Source organism: Polyodon spathula, chromosome 19 (assembly GCF_017654505.1).
Source record: "Polyodon spathula isolate WHYD16114869_AA chromosome 19, ASM1765450v1, whole genome shotgun sequence".
Taxonomy (NCBI): domain Eukaryota; kingdom Metazoa; phylum Chordata; class Actinopteri; order Acipenseriformes; family Polyodontidae; genus Polyodon; species Polyodon spathula.
Genome location: NC_054552.1, coordinates 28589850 through 28611789, shown reverse-complemented (window position 1 = coordinate 28611789; position 21940 = coordinate 28589850). Strand labels below are relative to the sequence as shown.

The window sequence follows — 21940 nt, the reverse complement described above, 5'->3', positions numbered from 1 at the left end:
TGCTGACTCCTCCTCGTTCACATTAGACACTGTAAACATCCGGGGATTTTCGCAGTGCCATTAACACAACATTCTATGCTGTGCTCCGTTTGGGCAGGCAAAATGGCGTCGGCAGGAGTACTTACCGAAGTCAAGAAAATCACAGAATTACGTGTTATCGACCTCAAAACTGAGCTGAAACGGAGAAATTTAGACGTCACAGGGGTTAAAAACGTTTTGGTGGCGAGACTTAAACAGGTGCGTTGGTTACTGAAGATTAAAAATGTTTTTTTCTTATGTACGATTAGCAACCACGAACCATGCAAGAAGGTATTTTCCTTGAAGGCCTAAAAATCGCTTCTATGAGCGTGTTTTGGGGATATTATGAATTATTATTAACATAATTAAATTAGTAGTGTATGGTTTGGAATGCAATTCAGTGCTGGATTAATGTTATATATTATGCAGTATATAAAATGTTATGCAGAAGCGTTCTTAACATCTCGTGAGAGTGATGGGTTATGTGCGAGACTTTTTATTTTATTTCCCACAAATTATACTCGCAGAGGTCGTTACATTTATCAATTGTTAAAAACTGAAATACATTAATATGGTACCGGAAACGTAGAACATCGTGCATACAAAGTGAAAAATACGTCAGTGGTTTCATTTACTAGGCCTAATATTCATAGCAACATGGCCGCTGCAGAAGCGGCAGCAGAACAGAATGTGGAGGTAATGCACACATATGTTTCAGGCGTTTTTAGAATAGTGCATTTTAAACACTATAATGTGCTCGTTATGTTGTTGAATCAGGTGTTGGTTGCGTAATTTAGGAATGCAGTGGGAGTGGAAAAGCATGCTTGACACGATTTTAGTGAATTTTATTTATCCTGTCTGACAAAATTGTTACATTTGTACACAGTAGGACATGGTGCACATAACTCTTTAGTGGTGTGTCGTTTATTTATCCTGAAATATTGATTAGGTTCAGGGATGCTAACAAGAGTTCTATACATTATATTGTCAATCTAGGTTATTGCATGCAAACTTTTTCCCCTTAAAGTTTTGAGTTAAAAATTAAGGTCTGAATCAAACAATGCATTGGATTTTTGTCCCGATTGTGCCTCATTTGCAAAGCTCTTCGTGGGTACTGGTCAGCTGCTGTTAAAATACGATTGGGTCAAAGGCAATTTATTGATAGTTAAAAGTGGGTGTATTACATGTGTGTGTTTTTTGTTTGTGTCTCTCTCTCTCTCTCTCTCTCTCTCTCTCTCTCTCTGTATGTGTGTGTGTGTATATATATATATATATATATATATATATATATATAATAGTATTATATATCTTTGTGTGTGCGTATATATAGATATATATGTTACAGTGTGTGTATATATAATATATATATATATATCAATATATATATATATATATATATATATATATATAAAAAAAATAATAATTTATAAAACAAACTTTGAGAAGTATCACAAGGTCCCTAATGGAAAGTGTTAGTGTTCACATTGACTTGTGACCTATTCTGGATGCACAATTGTGGTAAAGTGATTGTTGGATATTCGGTACACGACTGTATTCCAACCCTTTAACGCTTTTCTTTAAGGCCATTGAAAAGGAAGGCGGAGACATAGATAACATAGAAATTACATTATCTTCAGACACCCCAACAAAGAGAACTCCGAAAGCCAAAGGTAATTACATTGGTATGTTCAGATATTGTATGCATATTGAGAAAATGTCCATGTTTCGTGAAACTTTTTTTTAATTGGTTAAAAAAATTGCTTACTAGAACTGTGTTTTTATGTAGGTAAAAAGCAGGATGCAGATGCCACAATGGAAGAAGAATCTTTTAGCAAGGTAGGCGTGTTGTACATGATTTTGAATATGCATGGCAATATACACAGTATTAACAAATCAATGTCTACTTTTATTAAGTCCAGGGATGTTGCAGTAACCTGTCAGTTCATTTGGGCTACATAGGTGTAGGTGTCAGGCAGAGACCAGTGTAGCTTAACTGTCCCAGGGTTTCAGTAGCTCAGCAACATCCACTGCTTAATCAGTTGGAGCTAAAACACATAATTTTGCACTCCAATTTTATAAAATAGACCCAAATAAGAAACAGGTACCACAACTTGTGTTTAATGTACAGTTACTAGCTGGAGTGTATTAATTGTAAAAAGGTATTTGGTTTTGGTGTTAAGTCTATCCCAGAAATGTTATAAAAAAAAAAAAAAAAAAAAAAAAAAAAAAAAAAAGTGCCTTTTTAATTAACAATGTTAGTGTAACCAAAATTGGATTGAGACCAAATAAGTTGGTTTTAAACCTTTTGCCTTAGTGTTTATAATCAGATTCATGTATATACATTCCACTTTCCCCAGAAATATATTTCAAATAACAGGGAATCCCAAGTTTTAATGGGAGGGGAACCTTTGAGTGTAGTGAGGCAAATTTCTAGGGCTGGGGGTCTGGACAGGTCTTGAAGCTCTGCAAGGCAACCTCATTTTTGCTGTTGAATCTTTTTTTTTTTTTTTTTTTTTTGTAATGGCAAGTTTGGGCAGGTAATTCAGCATATAAATATTCAGTATATTATGTAAAATAACTTTTCTGTGGGATTAAGTGTTTTTTTTTTTTTTTTTTTAAATCAATGCTCATTTATAGTACTTGGTCTAATCCGATGATACCTACAGGGTGCCATCAGTGGTACAGTGTTTTAATATCTTCAAGTAAAATGTTTATAACATTTTTGTATCGCTTTTTTTCTAATCGCTTCATGTTGATATGAACATGAAGCTCACCAGTGCAATGGTAATGATATCTGGATAATGTCAAATAACATTGGCAGACTTTATTTAAATTATTACACATCCTGTTTACATTTTCATTGCAAAATAAATCTCTGCACAACGCACAAAGTTTTTTTTGATTAACTCAATTATAGTTCTGTGAGTGCAGCAGCATTACCAAAATTAGTGAACTCATACGGTATGATAAAGCAAATCAACAATCATTTTTTTCTTCCTTGCAATGTCTTAGTCACAGAGATAAAAGAAAGGGAATAGTTTGTGTTTTTCTATTAATCTCTCATGACAATAGGGTATTTTATGAAAATAGTCATGGATTTTTCCTGGCTCCTGGCTCTCCTCTACAAACCTGCTTTCCAGTACATTCCAAACAATATCCTTGACACAACACACAGGTATACAAGTGTCTAGGTTTAGCTGTAGGGATCCTCAAGCAAGTGTGCCTCCTATTTGACCAAGTATTCCATTCACTAGCCTGGTATGTTGCAGTTTTACATAAAAAAAATTTGGAAAGTGTTAATTTAGGTTTGAGTATGCTCTACACACATCTTTTAGTTGTTTACAATTGAATGAAACACGGTACTAACAACACATTGGAGCATAGTTCTTCAGGACCTATATTACATCACACTTCTTGGAGAGTTTGTGACAGAGCTAGACTTGGAAGGTGCAATGGCTGCTGCATCATCAAAACTTGATTCTGTTCTGTCAGTCTCTTTCCTGTGATTTGATCACTTTCTGTGGTGTTTTGGAGGGGGGGAAGGTTTTCTTGATTTCATATATCAATGTGTGGGGATCACCTTGGGCTGTTTGCATGTGCCCCATGCCTCTGATGCATTTGTTCTGCACCCCACTGACAAGTGTGGGTTTACTGTTGACTGATGGAGAAGCATGGCTTATGCTTTGGATAGGCTAGGGAGTTATATAGGTCAGCTGAATCATTTTGTTTTGCTTTTCTCTCTTGTCATCTAACTTTTATAGGATATGATTTGGCAAAGAAGCTTTTATGAATGTTTTCCTTGTTTGTAGTTATGGGAAGAGAGAACTATAAGTGTCATCTTATAACATTGGTGGTTTGATGATAAAAGTAAGTTAAAGAATGTTTTGTTTGTCTTAGCAGGAGGCAGAGTGTCTAGATCGGAATGGTAGTGATGACCCAAAAGACCAAGAAGATTCAGGAGACGGTGAAGATGAAAATGTCAATCTGGATTCTGATGCTTCTGAAGCTAAAGCAGAGATCGAATACTTGGTCAAGGTAATTGAAGAACACATAAAAAGTTTACTTTTTCAATCCAATAAACTTTCCTGTTTTGAATACACAAGTTTTGATTCTTATTCAGGAAGTGGATGAAGAAGAGTCTAGGGAATTGCTTTCGGACAACGATGACCATGTCATTACAGATGTAAGTTTGTATGTGGTGGTGGGAGCAACTGTGTGACTGATGCATTATTGGAGCACACAGATCTGCACAATATTAGATTCAAATTTAAAGGATGCAAGAATCACAGTGAACATTACTTCAGTAGCATTCGTCTACTGTGTCTGCATGACGATTTTGTATATATTTTTTTGGTTTCGTGAGGTAGATGGCTATTTATTACATTAGGTCAAACTTTTGACATGTCATGGCTGAAAGAAGCAATCCTGCTTAAAACAAAGTTGCATTTTTAGATGTTTCCCAAGTTCTTTGGACTTGAAAATGTTCACACCATATTTACAATATGTCTGAAATTTCTGGTATTGACTATACCCATGTTTATTTAGTCATTTGTTTGTTTGATAGGATAGATTTGAAATGTGATATACATTAATTGTTAGTCTTTCATTTTTGCTCCAGGTGTTTTAAATAACATTCTTTTTGCAACTAACCCTTAAACTGAAAAACAATATTAACATGAATGTTCATTTGATTGTTGTCAAGTAGACTTATGTATTTTTTTTATATATAATGTAGGAAGCGGAAGATGAAGACAATGAAAAAGGTAAGTGTTGTAGATTAATTTGAGCAGGTAATCAAATAACTCAAGGTTGGACAACCATTATGCATTGCCTAACAGCCTTTTAGTTAGTGCCTTTCTTATGGCACTGCATAAACATCTCCCATGTTCCAACTCGATACTGCCACCCAGGAGTGTATACATGTCAGTTCCTGTGGTGGATGTTTTCATGTTATACTTGGGGATTTGCTATGATCTAAAGGAGGAAAGTATTGGAGGACAAGTTTGATTGTGCTTGTAAAGTCTTTGCCACACTAACTGAAATGATGCACGTCACAGACTACATCTGAAATGAGGAATGACAGTTGTGGCTCAAATGCTTTTGGTAATCGTGGATGATGGCTCCTCATTTTCATCCACAACTGGAGACACCTGGTCCTGCTATTCAGTCTGAGGAGGAAATGTAATGACTGAATTAGCAGCAACTGTTTGCCATCTGGGATCTAGGTGATGAGAGAGACCTAGCTTCTGCAGTGTTCAGGACTACAAGGGACATGCAACTAAGTGTTCTGAAAATGATTTGGAGACTTCAAGGACTCAGGAAAATGGATCAACCAGATTAAACTTGTGCTGCTTACAGCAGTTATGTTCAAGGAGGTGGACATGGAAGGGCTTTGGACAAAGTACTTTTGTAGATGGCTGAACTATGTAAATCTTTTGAAGATGTTCATAATAAAGGGAGAGGCCAAAAGTAAAATGAGAAGATGGCCATACTCTGAACTTGTAGTGTGATTTATGGACACACAAACAGAAGCAATTGGAAAGTTTACAGATGGTGGAATCGGAGTCCATTAAAATCCTACAGATGGTTTTAGGATTTTTCTGAGGAGTTTTTATATATTTTTGATTTTAAAGAAGAAAAGAACAACTGAAGACATTGGGATAAGGATGGATCATTCTAAGATTTGACCAACCCGATCTCCTGGTAAACTGGTTGTGCTTATACGTCGGTTTCGGCAGTATTGATGATGACATTGAAGGTTTTTGTTTAAAAGAAACACCAGGAAGATTGTGTTGAAATCCACCCGTTTTCAATGAGGAATGTTTGTATTGTACACCTTTGTGTGGTTTTCTAACTTTCAATGAGAGCTAATACTAAACTTGCTTTCTATTCTACTTTTTTTAGGTCGCTTAGCTCATAACTGTAATGTTAAACCTATGTTTTGCCATGTTTATCCTTGTTAAATCCCTCAGATATAACAGATACTGATGATGGTTCTTATGAAAAATCTAAACATCTGCCTTCAGAAGAAAGCCTTGCTGAGGCTGAACATGCAGCTCAGGATGAAAAGGAAGCCACTGCATCTGGAAAAGAAGCAGAGGATGATAACATATCTGTCACAATCCAGGCAGAAGACGCCATCACTTTGGATTTAGATGGTGATGACCTCTTGGATACAGGTAAAAATGTGAAACTTCCAGATTCGGAGGCAAGTAAGGCCCATGACGAGCCCAGTGCCTCTGCCCAGATGAGTGAGGAGCAAGGCAAGGATGTTGATGCCAAAGAGAACCATAAAGATGGTAAGAAAAATGACGGATTGAAGGCTGAACCTCCCAAGAAGGAAACCAGAGAGGGCTCAAAGAAAGCTGAATTGGGAGATAAAGAAAAGGATTCTGTGAAGAAAGGCCCCTCATCTACTGGGGCATCAAGTCAAGCAAAGAGGTTTGTTTTTCTATGTCAGTTCTTTACGATACCAAGTTCCAGCATTCACTAAGATCTCTGAATTTGTGGGTAGCCTCAAGATTTTTATTTTTTTATTTTTTATTGTACCTAACGACCCAGCCTTTTGTTTTAATCCTATTTTTGAGCATCCTAGAAGTAACTATAAGGCATGAAAGCGTCACAAAACCTGCTTTTTATTTATTTTCAAGTTGTCAGCACTTTGTATTACCTTCCCTTCCCCCACCCCCACCCCAATATTAACATGGGTAGAATAAACCCTGTGATGTCACTGAATGGCAGAATCGTATGAACATTCCAAATGAAGTCAAACCCCACTCCTGAGCTGTGGAGAAGATTGCCATGTCCACTGAATAGAATTGGCCGAAAATCTAGATCTTCAATCATCTTTGGAAAAGCGGTGAAAGAATCCATTATGGAACAGTTTTGTTCAAGTACAAGCCATTGCAGTCATGTATTTGTACAGTACAAATGCAAACTTCCTTTTATCAGGAACTTTTGTTTTAATGGGATTTTGATTTGTAGATTATGCTGTGGGTGTTTCTAGTAATTAGCTTTTTTTTGTTGCAATGTGTTGTATTTGTAGTTCTACAAAGGACAATAAAGATGGCAAGGCAACTACAAAGGATGAGAAAGGTAAGGTATTTTTTTGGCACCCCAGTTGGTAATAAGGATTAATTGTGCAGTGGCAAACTGCTCCTCCAAATAAGTAAACTTTATTCACTCTACAAGTCAAATACAGTACACCCTCGCTATAACACCCTTCATTATAACGAACCTTCCACTATAGTGAACCTGGATCACAAACAAAAAAAACAAAAATGATGATATAAACACATACTGTCAACATCCTGATTTGTATGCATGGGAGCCACTACCGCATTGATGTCAGTTCTTTTGTCTTAATAAAAAGCGCATGCTATGTAACTGCCTCTGAAATGAAAACAAAGCTGGAAACTACGTTGATCGTTTGAAAAAAGGAGTAATGCGGCAAAGAGATTGATTTAAAAAAAAAAAAAAAAAAAAAAAAAAAATGAAGAACTTCAGGATCCGATTTAGCTTTTCATGTCTGGTTGATTTGGTGCACTTTGAAACAATTCGTGTCAGATTTGTTTTTGAATAAGTTTTAGCTTTTTGTACTGCGATTTAATTTAACGAATTGGATAAATCAAAGGCAGAACTGCATACATGAGATGAACAGGTACACGTAATTCTACTTTTATTCTCAATGTCATCTCATTAAGTTACACAACAGTTTGTTCATTTTGATTTTCCTTTCGCTATAATGAACCCCTCGATATAACTAACAAAAGGCTTGGACCCCAACAGGTTTGTTATAGCGAAGGTATACTGTATAGTAGAACACAGCAAATGTCTATCCAGTGATGAAGCTTTCATGGATAAAAACTTACTTTCATGGTATTGACAGCTGCAAGGGATGTATATTAACTTGCTGATTGCTGTGTACTTCAACACATTACATTTGAGTATTTGCTTTTTTCTGTGAGGTTGCATTTATCAATTTTTAGATTTAACTATTGCATGCCTTTTTCCCCCCCACACTAGAAGGAAATGTATACTGCTGTGTATCCAATTGTCAAAAAGAGAATGCTACCAGTGCTAAAGCACAAGTGTAGTCCACATTTTATATTAAGTGAGATTATTTTTATATTGAATTCCTCTACTGTATTGGATTACTCTAATACACCCTTCTCTGATTACAGGGGTGTGCAATTTTGGGGGGAAAAAAAAACTTCTTATTCAAGAGACAGAATGCTAGAAAAATATATTTGCCCCCTCCCCTCTCACACTTGCAAAGAAGTAGAATACAACTTGTAGGATTTTGGTTTCATTTAACAATGAACACAGTCGATCACTTAGTGGTTTATTAGGGGCGGATCTAGCCTTGCAGCTTGACTAAATTCTTCAAGATACACACACAAGGTTCTCTGTGACCTCGCCTCAACAAATGTATAACATACTTTAAGGAAATGTTCCTTTCAGTGCAGTTTGGAACACATTTGCTAGTAAATTTAAATAACGTACTAAGAGCACAACTATAAGTACTGGCTCTCGGCAGCCATTTCTGGGTTTCTTGTAACCAAAAGATCAGCTTTTTCCTCAGCTAGCCAATCAGAAGTGATAGGGTTGGGACAAACACTTCTTAAAATGTTTGGTGTAGGTGCTAGACTTCAGCAATTTAATTTTTAGTAGCTTGCGTGGCTCTCTAGAAATATACACTCCGGGTATATAAAATCTAATGGCAGAACTTGTCACTGGTGTTGGGCGATATGAATTGCACACTTCTGGATTGGTATCTATCTCATTTTAGTCATCCACCCCACTTAATCACTTGTAGGGGATGTGGCTGGATTGGTTGGTTTATAAAAATTGTTTGGAAATTTTACAAACAGTAAATTAATTGTTTCGTTACAAGTAGCCAGCAATGGCATTTTTTTCCCCAGTTGTATTGTCTTAAGTATCAACGTGGCGTTGTCAATTTATTTGGTCCCTTTTAAAGTGATATTAAGAGTTTGACAGTTTCTTTGTATTAGAAAAATAAGGTGACCTCTGATTCTTTAGGTGGTACTAGCGGCAGTGCTGGTGGGAGCACAAGTGGCTCATCCCGCAACCTGTGGGTAAGCGGTCTTTCATCCAACACAAAGGCAGCGGATTTAAAAAATCTCTTTGGAAAGTATGGAAAGGTACAGTGGCTTTTTTATGTTTGTTGTTTGATTTGGTTTCTACAATGCTCTATAGTGAAAATAGTTATACTGTATGATTTGTGGACCACTTGCTGTGCTTTTTTTTCAGGCTTTGTTCAATTGTATTTTTAGGTTCTTAGTGCCAAAGTGGTCACCAATGCACGTAGTCCTGGAGCTAAATGCTATGGGATTGTTACAATGTCTTCTAGTGCAGAGGTTGCCAGGTGTATTTCACATATTCATCGCACTGAACTACATGGACAGCAAATTTCAGTTGAAAAGGTAAGTTTTTTTTATAAGTTAAATCGTTGCAATTAGATTTGTTTATTTTATCGATCTTCATTCTGGAAGGGATTTGCTTACTGTTGTGTTTTGTTAGTAACATCCCTGAAATTCAAAGCAGAAAACTAAGCCACATTAGGAACAGAAAAACTGGAGAGCTTGGGCTACTGCAAGAAAAAAGTAGTATTTGGCCTTATAGTCCAGAAAGTCTCTACTGTTAGATATGATTTGTATAGAAAGTATTTTTTGTTTTATTTACCAAAACTACCTTTTTTTTTTTTTTTTAGGTTAAAAGTGACCCACTCAAAAAAGAATCTGCAAAAAAAGAAAGTGAAGACAAAACTAGTTCAAGTAAAACATCTGGAGAGAAGAGGACAGCTACCAATGTTAAATCTCAAACAAAGTAGGTTCAGTCTGAGTTTTAAAGACTGTTACTATGGAATAAATGTGATGGTACAATAGGTATGTGTGGTAGATGGTACAAGTTATTAAGTATTCGTTTCTTTTAAGAACACAAGTATCGTCTAAGAAAGAAGAGAAGTCTGAAAAAACAGGCGATAAGGAGGTCACAAAGAAACAAGAAGCTAAAGATGAGAAAACGGAAGCTAAATCTGGTTCTGGTCAAGCCTCTTCCAAAAAAGATGACAAGCGTGGAAGTATGTATTTGTTTTGAATACCGGGCTACATTTTTGAGAGGCTGTTGTTTAAGCAAGTATGTAGGGGAATGGGTAAATCAATTGCTCAGTCTCAAACTGGTCAAAATGTAACTGATAGTGGTTTTTGGCTTAAGGATAAAAACAACACTTATGTTATGTTGATCAGCATGTTTGTCGGTGTATAACCGTTTGGCGGGACACCTTGTCAAGGGTTTAGTGGCAAGGTTTTACAATGTTGATTGAATGTAGTAACTTAACATATAATCGTTTTGTGTGTGTGTGTTTTTTTTTTTTTTTTTTTTTTTTTTTTTTTTAAGGTACCAAAAGTCCTGGCAAGATGGTGGTGATTGATCAGACTAAAGGTGATACAGTTAATAGACTGAAACCTCCAATGAGAAGAGGACGATTTGACAAGGTACCTGCAGTTTAGCCCTCAGTGTTGATTTATTCAGTTGTGTGGACGTACACATTGTTTTACGTGCATGTAATTAAATTTTTTTTCTATTAAATAAGGTTCACCCAAATATGATGCCCAGGCGAACCAGAGGATTTATTCCTCCTGAAGAGGTTTGTTACATTTATTTGCAGTAAAATCATTGTAACTAATTGACTTTAAGAAGTAAATTTGTTACCGCTCCTGAATTTGGAAATTTGACTGTTGTAGGAATTGTATCCCTAGGCTAGGCTATTTTCTATATTATTGGTTTTGAGTAAAGTTTTGATTTTTTTTCGGTTCTCTAGATGGCAATACTAAGAAACAAAGGAAAGTTCTTTCCAAACTACTTTAGAGGAGGGAGACAAGACATTTTACCATTTGAAAAGATGAAGGAACAAAAGATGCGTGACCGCCTGGTACGGCTGGAGCGCATTCACCGTGCGGTTGAATTACGAAGGTATTTAATTTGTCATCTAAGTCAAGTTTCCATGCATTTTAAAAACAAATGTCCAGGAATTGAGGCGCCACAATCCCCCAGTAAAAGGTGATCGAGAGATCCTGTCCAAACATGCCTATGTGCATAAAACGGGGAAATAACAGTTAAACTGACCAGATCTGTTTATGTCCTCAGACGACGTGAAATAGCTGAGCGAGAGCGCCGTGAACGTGAACGGATTCAGATGCTGCGGGAGAGGGAGGAACGAGAACGCTTGCAAAGAGAACGAGAGCGGCTGGAGATCGAGAGACAGAAGCTCGAGAGGGAAAGAATGGAGCGTGAGAGGCTGGAGAGGGAAAGGATACGTATTGAACAGGTAAAAACAGCAGTAACAGACAAGAGACAGTACACTTGGAGATTACACATGGCAGAGAATACGATTTCATGAATAGGAACAAGTGCATTTTGTCTTAAATCAAGCTTCATGTTGTTCAGTCAGTGCAAGACATTGGCGTTATTCACATTTTAACAATAATTTGTTTGGGAATGAAGGGAGTGGTAAATCTTGTCCTTTGTAATTGCAGGAACGTCGTAAAGAGGCAGAGCGCATTGCTCGGGAACGTGAAGAACTAAGACGCCAACAAGAACAACTGCGTTATGAACAAGAAAAGAGAAACACTCTAAAAAGAGCACGAGATGTAGACCATAGGTAAGTCTGTCGTGCAGAGATCTCCTAAATGACACCTATGCAGAAGTCTTATTGGAAGGCAAGCTTCTGCTTGTAGCTTTTTTTTACAAACTTGATTTTTTTTTATAAACTTTAAGGAGGAATGATCCTTACTGGAATGGTAATAAGAAGATTGAAACGGACACAGACGTCCGCTTAAACCATGGCTCTGAGTATAACCGCCAGCAGAACCGCTTTAATGACTTTAGTCACAGAGAGAGGGGCAGATACACAGAGGGCTCTTCCGTACAGCCTTCTGCATTTGAAAGGTAAGCATTCAACTGCCCCATTTTTTATTTTCCCCCAGCCCACCAAAGGAATTTGATATTTGGAAAACTTAAGCTAACAAAGTCAAATAATTCACTGAGATTTTATTTCCAAAAAACTTTATGCAGGCGGGACCATTTTGAAAGTGAACCAGATGGCAAGAAGAGCCGTCCTGCTGCCAGACGAGAAAGCTCTGGGTTTGACAACAGATACACTAAGAATTATGACGCCAGAAGAACTGAGCAGCCACGAACAGAAATCCATGAGACTGACCGGAGAGTGATACGGGATAGAGATGAAAGGAGAGTTGTCCCTATTCCTGAGAGGCCAGCAGGCAACAGGGGCCATCCTACAGAGAGAGGCAGAATAGCAGAAATTCCTCATGGTCGCTCCACCAGAGAATCTGGTCCTGGAGGCTGGAAAAATGAAGTTGTAATTGGTGAAGCCAAAGGAGATATAAGGTAGATGTTTAAGCATTGATTTGGGTTGAATGAAATTGAGTTTTACCCATTGCTTGCTCACCACCTTTGTTTCTGATCTCAAAAGCAAGTGTTCCTGCTATGTAGTATGAATAATAAAATCACTGTTTAGTTGCTGTGTAAGTGGTTGAGGATCGGTCATGTGAGATGTCATTTTAGACCCGACATACATTACACTGTTCAATATAAAATGCATGCGGTATGATCCCGATATCAGAAAAGTGTTAGTTGTGGTAGGCTATTCTGCTATGTTAACTATAGGCTGAAGATGTTGCTTTTTGGTGGGTTTTTATAGTGTGTTTTTTTTAAATACATATTCCTGACTTTTTTTCGTTATTTTAGAGCAGCTGTTCGGATGCGTCCTGAGAGATCAGGAAGAGATGGTCTTGGTCCCAGTATAAGAGGAGGGACCTCTGCTAGCCGCAGCAGAGACGCTGGAAGAGGAATAGTAATTGGGGAAAGAGTAAGCAGTTCTACAACTTTCAGACCCACTCAACAAAAGGTTAGTGTTTATTCTGTGAACTTGGTACAAAAGACTAACTTGGCAATCTAATATTGCAATTTGAGATGTTTGCTTAAAGAAAAGTGAGCTTTGGATTACTGGATTTTACGAAGACCCCATTCACACTTGCAATTTAAGGTGGCCTTTTCTCAATATAAGAAAGCTGCAAAAAAGAAAAGGCTGTCCTAGATTTACTGTATATCCCGGTAGCTCTTCCATTCTGAGTGCAGGCTATCATTCCATACGTGTGTATGTGAGAGAGATCACACACATACACAGTACCAATCAAAAGTTTGAGTAGACCTGCTTGAAAACAGGTTTTTCATGGTTGTCTATGCTTAACTATATAAACTTGTCTATAAACACTTAATATTTCATTATGATATGTGTACTTATATAAGCTAATAATCATAAGTGAATTGCATTCAAAAATTTAATTTTTAAATGAAAATGTAAATCTTGTTAATTTCAATGAAATGGTAACCCAAAGCAAGGGGATTTCAGTCTGAAGCCCAAGTCAGTTAAAAGTCTGAAATGTGTATAACAGTGTTAGAACACTAGCCTGAGTATAAAAGTGTATTAGATGTTCTCTGAGTTAACTAGCATGTTACCTAATTAAGCTTTTGTCACCAATTATTAACAGGTGAGGGTCCATGATTACTATAAATAGGTAGAATAGGCACAAGTTTGTCATTCCTGAATGTAAGGGAGCAGAAAATGGCAAAATATGCTCAGTTAAGCAAAGAAAAAAGACAGTAATTACTTTAAGAAATGAAGGTCAATCTTTAAGACAAATCGCAAGAACTTTGCAAGTGTCTGTAACTGCTGTGGCCAAGACCATCAAACAATTTGAAGAAACTGGCACTCATGAGGACCGAACAAGGTCAGGCAGACCAAGGGTGACCTCAGAATCGGAGAACAAGTTCGTTCGAGTCACAAGTCTGTGAAACTGGCGATTTAACTGCCCCTGAAGTACAAGCTAAGCTAAATGCTACTAGAAGTACAGATGTTTCAACATCAACTGTTTAGAGGAGATTGCGTGAAGCTGGCCTAACTGGAAGAATTGCTGCAAAGAAACCATTGTTAAGTGCAGAATAAGAGGAAGAGACTTGCCTGGGCCAAAAAACACAAACTGGACGTTTTGAGGAGTGGAAGTCAGTCTTATGGACCGATGAGTCAAAATTTGAAATATTGAGTCCAGCAGAGAGGATGAGCGCATCGGTTCTGCATGTGTGGTTCCCACTGTCACGCATGTAGGTGGCAGTGTCATGGTCTGGGTTTCTTTGCTGGTGATCTTTACCAAGTCCATGGCAAGCTCAACCAGCATGGCTATCATAGCATACTTCAGAGGCATGCCATTCCATCAGAGTTACGGCTAGTTGGGCAGTCTTTCATTCTTCAGCAAGATAATGATCTGAAACGCACCTCAAAGTTGTGCAAGAACTGTCTGGTGAAGAAGGAAAGTGAAGGACAACTCAATCTAATGACCTGGCCTGCCCAGTCGCCAGACCTCAATCCCATAGAACTTGTATGGGACGAACTGGACAGAAGAGTCAAAGCAAAGCTACCCACAAGTGCCCTACATCGCTGGGAATTGCAGCAGAAGAGCTGGGAAGACATGTCGGGTGATTTCCTGCTGAAACTTGTTAACCGAATGCCTTGTGTTTGAGGCTGTTATTAAGGCAAAGGGTGGCTATTTTGAGGAATACAAGATTTAGACAATTTTCTTGAACATTGCTTTGATACGTATTGTAACATGTTTTCGTTTTCAAGTATTTACAGAAACGTATAGGATGTAAAACATTGTCAATTATGAAAAAATGTAGTTTCCAGCAAGTGTACTCAAACTTTTGACTGGTACTGTATATATATGTGTCTTATCTGACATAACAACTAATTATACTAAATGTATTTAGCAGGCCAAATCAGAGTAGTAACAAGCATTCAACAACCACCATTGGCTTTTATGCTTTGTGTGTGTGATAAACACACACACTATCTATATATATAGATACATATATATATATATATATATATATATATATATATATATCACATAAATATATACACCTACAACAAACAAACCTTCCCAACAAGCAGTTCGCCACATTTTTGGCCAGCTTTTCAGTCACATGAACGTGCAAAGGCGCCTTAATCTGTAAATGTTAACAGGGTTGTAGACCTAAATATGTGCTGGTCCTGGGCCAGTGGTGTGAAATGAGGTCTAAGTCTTTACATAATCTTTCTACTCTTACTGTAATTGTTTCATTTTTTAGAACTACAGTGAAGGGAGACAGGTTGTGGTTGAGCGTCACGGCCGTGACCAAGGTCCAAGGAAAGACTGGCATGGAACTGGTTCTCAAGGGAGTGGCTATCAAGGTACAAGAAGAGTGGGGGAAAGCCGAGGAAGCATGATCTCTCAGCACTCCAGGTACTAGAAAGAAGAATGTAGCTTTTCCAAAAACATCCAAAGCAAATAAGAACTTTTAATGTGTCTTGTATTTTTACAGTCTTGATCAAGAGTTAATTATCTTCTTTTCCCCCAGCCACTCTCCACCAGCAATGAACAGAATTGTACAGATCAATAATACCATGCAAGGAGGAAGTGGTTCTGGGTACAAGGCATTTAAAGGTGGCGCTCCACGGAGGTTCTAACCGCTGTGCTAGTTACAGCTTTTAGGACAATGTGAGCCTGAAGTCCTCTTCGTTGTCAAAGACTGAACATTCTTAAAACACATTACTTTTTTTTTTTTTAAATATCTTTTGTTGCTTTTTCCAGTAGATGTTTTAATGACTGATTTTGAATTCATACAGCACTAAGTTTTATCTAAAACTGGAATTCAACCTCTTTTGGGTTTTGAATAAATTTGCTGCTGAAGATAAAGCAGGCTGTTGTATCAATTAACAACAGTGGCTGCAATACAGACCTGTGTTGGTGCATATAAGGATCTTAACATCTATTGAAAACTTGTACAGCTTTAGTCTTATATGTTTAGTTTTTTTTTTTATTTATAAATTCTGACATACATTTGGTAGCAAAGACTGCTGGGGGATTACTCTTGTACTGTTAAGTGTGATTTATTTGACCAAAATGTATTTGAAATAAACCTCAACAGTGTGTACAGTTAATTTTTGGTTTCCTTTCTACAACTCTTACATTTTACACTTCCATGTGTGCTGCATTGTTGGGAATGCTTTTGTTATTTTATGGGGAGTGGGAGTGTCTAGGACGAGCAGCAAGTTGTATTTGTGTTTTTTCTTGTGTCCACAAATGGACATTTAAAAAATTCATACAAAACCACTGTTCTTGGGAGAGGCCCTGGGGCTGAGTTAGTGTGTGTGGGAACCAACTAAGTTCCTGGTCTTAAGAACCAGATCCCACTCTTAAACCCAAAAACTGCACATGCCTCTGGACAACTATGCAGTTTCCTGAAACACTGCTTTTCCCTCTAGCAGAGCCTCCTGTTTAAACAAGATGATGGATGAATACCTTTTGAAATGAATGAAATCAGATTCCATACAAAATACGTAAAGCATTAATTTTATTACTGAAGCACATCTGCGAGAACACAGGCTTTTAATGGCACAACAGGCTACTTCAATGTTTATAGAAATAAACTAATGGTGAGACTTAATGTATCTAATGTAAAAAGAAAATCTGCAATGCCTAGATCTTGCTCTACAAATGAACAATATATATTTTCTTATTTTTTTTTTTTTCTGTTCCCATAGGTCTAAATGGCTGTCATCTACTAAGGCATTTTGTTATTAACTAAGTTAGCAAAGGATAGAAAATGTAACCTCCTAAAATGACCTGCACCAACATCATTTGTAACAATAATAAGCTAAAAGCTACATACATTATTTGGTCACAAATATTGAATACATCTGATTATAAACATTCTTCAAACCGTAGTTGTACCATAAAGGATTTTAATGTATTTGGGAAAAGTCAAGGTTTATTTAATGTTGTTCAGAACAACTGGTGCTAGCTCATAACCGCTTTGTGACCACCTGGTCTTGTACCCATTTAACAGAACAGTTGGCATGGGTAGCTTTTTGTTTCATATTCAGCAGTTTGTTGTAGCCCCATCATTTTCATTGAGCTGGTTGATAACTGAACATAGTACAGTACAGCATGTGCTGTTGAAGAAATACTCTGAAAATCTGAAAATGCGGTCATGGCGTTTCTTAAACTCAGTTTACTCTGCAAATAATGTACGTATAGGTGAAGAAAAAAAGAAACACAGTAACACAATTGTTTAAAGTTATTTTTTTAAAATAAATATATTCAATGTTAAAGGTCCTTTGCTTACGTTGCTTATGTCCAAGGAAATGTAATTGCTAGCGCCATTCCTAACTATGGGGATATATTTATTTAAACAGGAACAAGTTTCACTAGTATGAAAACTACACGGTACTGGGAATTACCATGGGAACCAATGGTCTTTGCATTAGTTATTCACACTTACAGAAATCCTTCCCTATACTGATGCAGGAAGGAGTATGTCCTTTTTACTTGCATACTGTTATGACCCCACAATCCCTTCTCTTAAATGGTCATTTCAGACACAGAGATAGCAGACCCATCATGCCTTCTCTTAAATGGTCGTTGCAGACACAGGTTTAAAATTCTTAACCACACATTTTCTCCTTTATATTAAAAAGTTAATGTTGAAAAAGCCTCAGTTGTGATAGTAGTGCATAAATCTACATATCCAGGTCTGCTAGCAAAGCAGTCAGAGGCTAGGTCGTACCATATCGGACAATGCGGTTTACATTTATAGGAGAAAAGCCCACACTGCCACCCTTCAGTCTGTGAGTAAGCATCCTTCCTAGAACACACAAGTCATCTCTTGTACGACTGTATAAAATGAGGTATTTTTTTCTAGTGCAAAAACATTACAGGGACTGTAGTTTTTTTAGAGATTGCCTTTGTAGTGAGAAACACATAGTATAGATATGGGATAATGCATGTTGACATTTGCTGGTAACCACATGCCTGCAATCAATAGTGATAACAACCAAAGGAAGATGCATGGCAAATTCTTGACCTATTGAAATGGAGGGACTCAGTACCTTAATGTTAAGAGTTAACAAACGACACTCTACAAACGAGACATAGCTATGCCAGTTCAACGGTGTGTGGAAGGTTCTCTGATCACGCAACTGCACTTAAGTAGTGTTTTGCACACGGCCTCCCACAAAGGCAAAGTGCAGTTATGTTGGCAGAATGTGGTTTGGAAAATCCCAAAATTGTTTGAATATCCCAAACAAGAAATATATATAATTTATGCTTTAAAACCAGTTCAGTGGTAGTGTGACAACAGAAAAAATATCAGCATTGTACAAAACACACCCTTCTATTAGAAACTGCATTTACCGCTAATTATTTTGAGCACAAGCAACAACAAAGACCCTACTGATCTAACACAGTACAAAGGCCACAATTTTGCATCATCCAGCCACTACAAATATATGGAAAATTCCTTCAGAATTGAAGTTTTCAGTACAAATAAATACATATTGGGATTTTTTTCACATAAAGACAGCAGTGCATTCAAATAAATATTTTAAGACATAATTAGTTTTACTTCACTAGTGAGTATTTCTGCAGTTTTTCGAGGGGGATGATTCCCCCCCTCAGGTATACAATGAAGATTTTATATAAGATCTCAGGGTCTTAGCCAGCTTATTAGAACACTGTGATGCAAAAACAAATCGTTGCTCTACAGGGCTTTTCAATGCAGACCTCACACTGTAAGAGAATTGAACAACTACTAATGCAGAACTTCTCAAAGCAGTAACTTTGGAGCACTCCACATAACTGACTTCTACCGATCCTATTGACACACCCCTAATTACCGTCAACGATTTAACATTATGTGTACAAAACACCATTCCTATATGTCGGAAGAATAATTACTGGACAATGCCTGTGCTTAACTGATCACGAAAAGGAAAAAGGGGTCATTGTGAACGTAAAGAAAATGTGTTTTCTGAGAACTCATTTTAGGTTGCAGTAATTACTATTGTGCTACCATGCAAGTACTTAATGGGTATTATGCAGTGCACTATGGTTAAGAACAAGATATGTCTGGTAGACCTAAAACTAAAATCTATCAAAACCTTCATTTAAAACAACTTCAGTAATCACATATTTTATTAATCCATATAGAGCATATACCAACACTATGAGTACTGCAAGAACCAAGCACTTACATGTCAGTACAACATTAATATGTTTTGCATAGTACATACCATGCAATTACTGCCACTTCAAATTATTTTTGAAATCTGCATTTATTGTGCTGTTAATTATTTGGGATGTTAACATTAGATTTCATAACACAACATACCTCTACACACACACACATCTGCAGTGAGGAATTTCAGGAACCAAAATGAAATGAGATGTCTTTCATCCAAAGCTTTTTATCTCGTCAGCTGATCTTGTTATAAGTTTTTACAGAGGCTAAAACTGAAGGCAATGTACAAACTTTCACAAAAATGTAGTGCTTGTCTGAAAACTGAGTTCTGCCGAAGGGTGAAGAGAAAGACACTGATCTCAGGGTATGTCCCTTATGAAAAGGAAGAAACCTAAAGCTTACAACGAGAGACCAGAGATTGTCTTTATTTTCTTATCTTATACATCCTGTGTAATATAACAATGCAGGTTGTTTTATAAGGTTTTAAATGTAGCCTAACTTAGGCCTCCACACTGAATTACTTTTCATATCTTGAGATAAATACAGTGTTGCCTAATCATAATAATCATCACCACAATAAAACTAGTGAAAACAGGTAGGATGTAGTGTATTTCCTTAATGGTTTGTCTGAGCTGCAGATTAGTTATAAAATAGACATTCTCATGTTAGTAAAGGCATTCATTTGGAATGTATTGAGACTCTTAAAACTATAACAGTTTGAAGATGATGCAACAGTAAGTACAAGGACTCCTTCGCTAGAAGATTTTTAAAGATATTAATGAAACCTAGAAAACGCTGTAAAATACACTCCTAATTACAGTAGGGAGTTTATGAACCTTCAAATGGCTGTGAGACCTGCACTTGCCAGGCCACTGACTCATTGCTGTAATTTGAAATGGAGAAGCCCTGCATTAGGTAGGTCCCCTTTCTAAACATCATCCACACAAGGGCCAGAATACCCCAAGTTGTTTTTAGGTCTTACAGAAGGCTGGCACTCCCAGAGCCAGAAACCCATTGAAACTCTATAAATGAACTCAAAGCCTCTGTGATGCTACTGCCAAGTTGTGTGCTCTTGGATTCTCATAATCAGGGATGTGATTTTGTCATGGTAAAAATATGTACAAATCACGGCAGGGTCACGGCTACAAAGACTTGAACTTAAATATATTTATGAATATAATATATGGTAATATTTTAGTATTTGTGCAGAGTAAACAAATTGAATGTATTTACCATGTATTTAATGTGTTTTCTTTTAACTTCTAGTTAAAAGTAAACAGATTTTTTTTTTTTTTTTTTATAACAGTTTCTATATTTACTTGTAAAAAACAAATTGGAACAGGAACGTGCTTAACTAACATTTTAACATGAACACTGAAATTTAGTTTTTTAAAATAAATGTTCTGGTTGTAAATTGAGCATTTTACGATATCCTTTTCATCAATGTCTACTTAAACACAGCTATGGTAATAGTATTACAAGTACATTAAAAGATTATTAGGAACGTACACTGTTGACAGGTACTGTTAAGCACCGCAGGGGAACAACTGCAGGAGCTGCAAATCGGGGTTCATGCTTCTCCAGAACTGTAAACTGCCCTCCCTTTAGGCTTTGCATTATCAAGGGTATGCAGAGGTATATTTTCTGCACAAAAGGCTTCAATTAATTTGAAGTTTGTTTCTCATTGAAGCTTCTCCATTCACTTTCATGAAATTGTTTGGGATGCTGCTCTGCTAGCTGGTTAGAACTTTATTTCATCATTTTGAAGTATTCACCTTTATTTAATGTTTGCTAACTACTTTAACTTTGCACTGAAACCAGTTCAAAAGACGTGATCTTCTCTTTCCCTATTTGCACGCTGAGTGGAAACAAATGTCAAAATTCTTGGCTCTGCAACAAAATGACATCCCTATTCACAATGCAGTATTTCTCATACCTCCCCAAGGCATAGAGCCATTGCACAGGAGGCTGTAGTTAGCAGTGTTTATCTTGAAATATGCACTGGTCAACAGATCTTCTGATGTTGGTGACATACTGCTATTGTACTATTTACATTATACATTTAAGGAAAGATTAAATTTAAGTTCCACAATTCTACAGTTAAAGGTGCAATGTCCAATGAAGTTGAAAACATGTTTTTAAATTAAAAAAAAAAAAAAAAAAAAAATCCTGTAGAATGTTGACTGATCCCCCTTTCATTTCTTGATCTATAATGGAGCTTGAAGATACAATTTATAACCACCTGTTGCTGTAAGTCCTTAACTAAAACGTGAATATTTAGCTCACAGACTGGTGACACGGTGAATTGTGGTGGCAGCAGGTTTCAGTTGGGGGGGGAGACTTTAAAAACTGAACTGACAACAAAGTCTGCTATCTTCCAAACAGAAGACTAAACTATGGGAGCCAATCTAGTAAACATACACTAGGGATTTTATTAGTGTAAAACTGACCAGAATTGTGGGTCACTGCAGCTTTAAGTGCTACCAAACATTAGTGTCAAAAGATACACCCTAGGATGATGAGCAGACAATCAGACCGTTCAAATTAGAAACAAAGGTCGCCTTACTCATTCTTCTACATACACACACACACTTATATTATAAATAGTGTTAACAGTGCCTAGGCAGTTAGAGTAGAAGCAACACTTAGGGTGTGTCCTAATAAGGCAAATCGGGGTTAGGAATACATTAAAAGGTAAGTTTGTAACACTGCCCCCGATTGTAATTTGCTGTTTGCTCAGCCAGGACCAGTGACCTGCAAGTCT

General features: G+C 37.0%; 1 protein-coding gene across 5 annotated transcripts; it reads left to right on the top strand.

The window, feature by feature from the left end:
- The first annotated feature begins 61 nt into the window (after positions 1 to 61).
- LOC121294308 (SAFB-like transcription modulator) lies at positions 62 to 17200 on the top strand. 5 transcript variants are annotated; one of them, XM_041217901.1, is made up of 22 exons: positions 62 to 237; positions 1601 to 1688; positions 1805 to 1854; positions 3919 to 4053; positions 4139 to 4201; positions 4754 to 4781; positions 5991 to 6459; positions 7064 to 7113; positions 9061 to 9182; positions 9315 to 9464; positions 9752 to 9867; positions 9975 to 10120; positions 10438 to 10535; positions 10634 to 10687; positions 10862 to 11013; positions 11188 to 11368; positions 11577 to 11701; positions 11818 to 11988; positions 12115 to 12447; positions 12808 to 12967; positions 15244 to 15398; positions 15514 to 17200. In XM_041217901.1, exons 1-22 carry the CDS (start codon positions 76 to 78, stop codon positions 15620 to 15622), a joined length of 3117 nt encoding a protein of 1038 aa, XP_041073835.1. In that variant the 5' UTR covers positions 62 to 75; the 3' UTR covers positions 15623 to 17200. The 5 variants fall into 5 exon arrangements, with proteins under 5 accessions (XP_041073835.1, XP_041073834.1, XP_041073833.1 ...); XM_041217900.1 differs by having other exon boundaries at positions 3916 to 4053; XM_041217899.1 differs by having other exon boundaries at positions 1601 to 1700.
- Positions 17201 to 21940: the final 4740 nt, after the last annotated feature.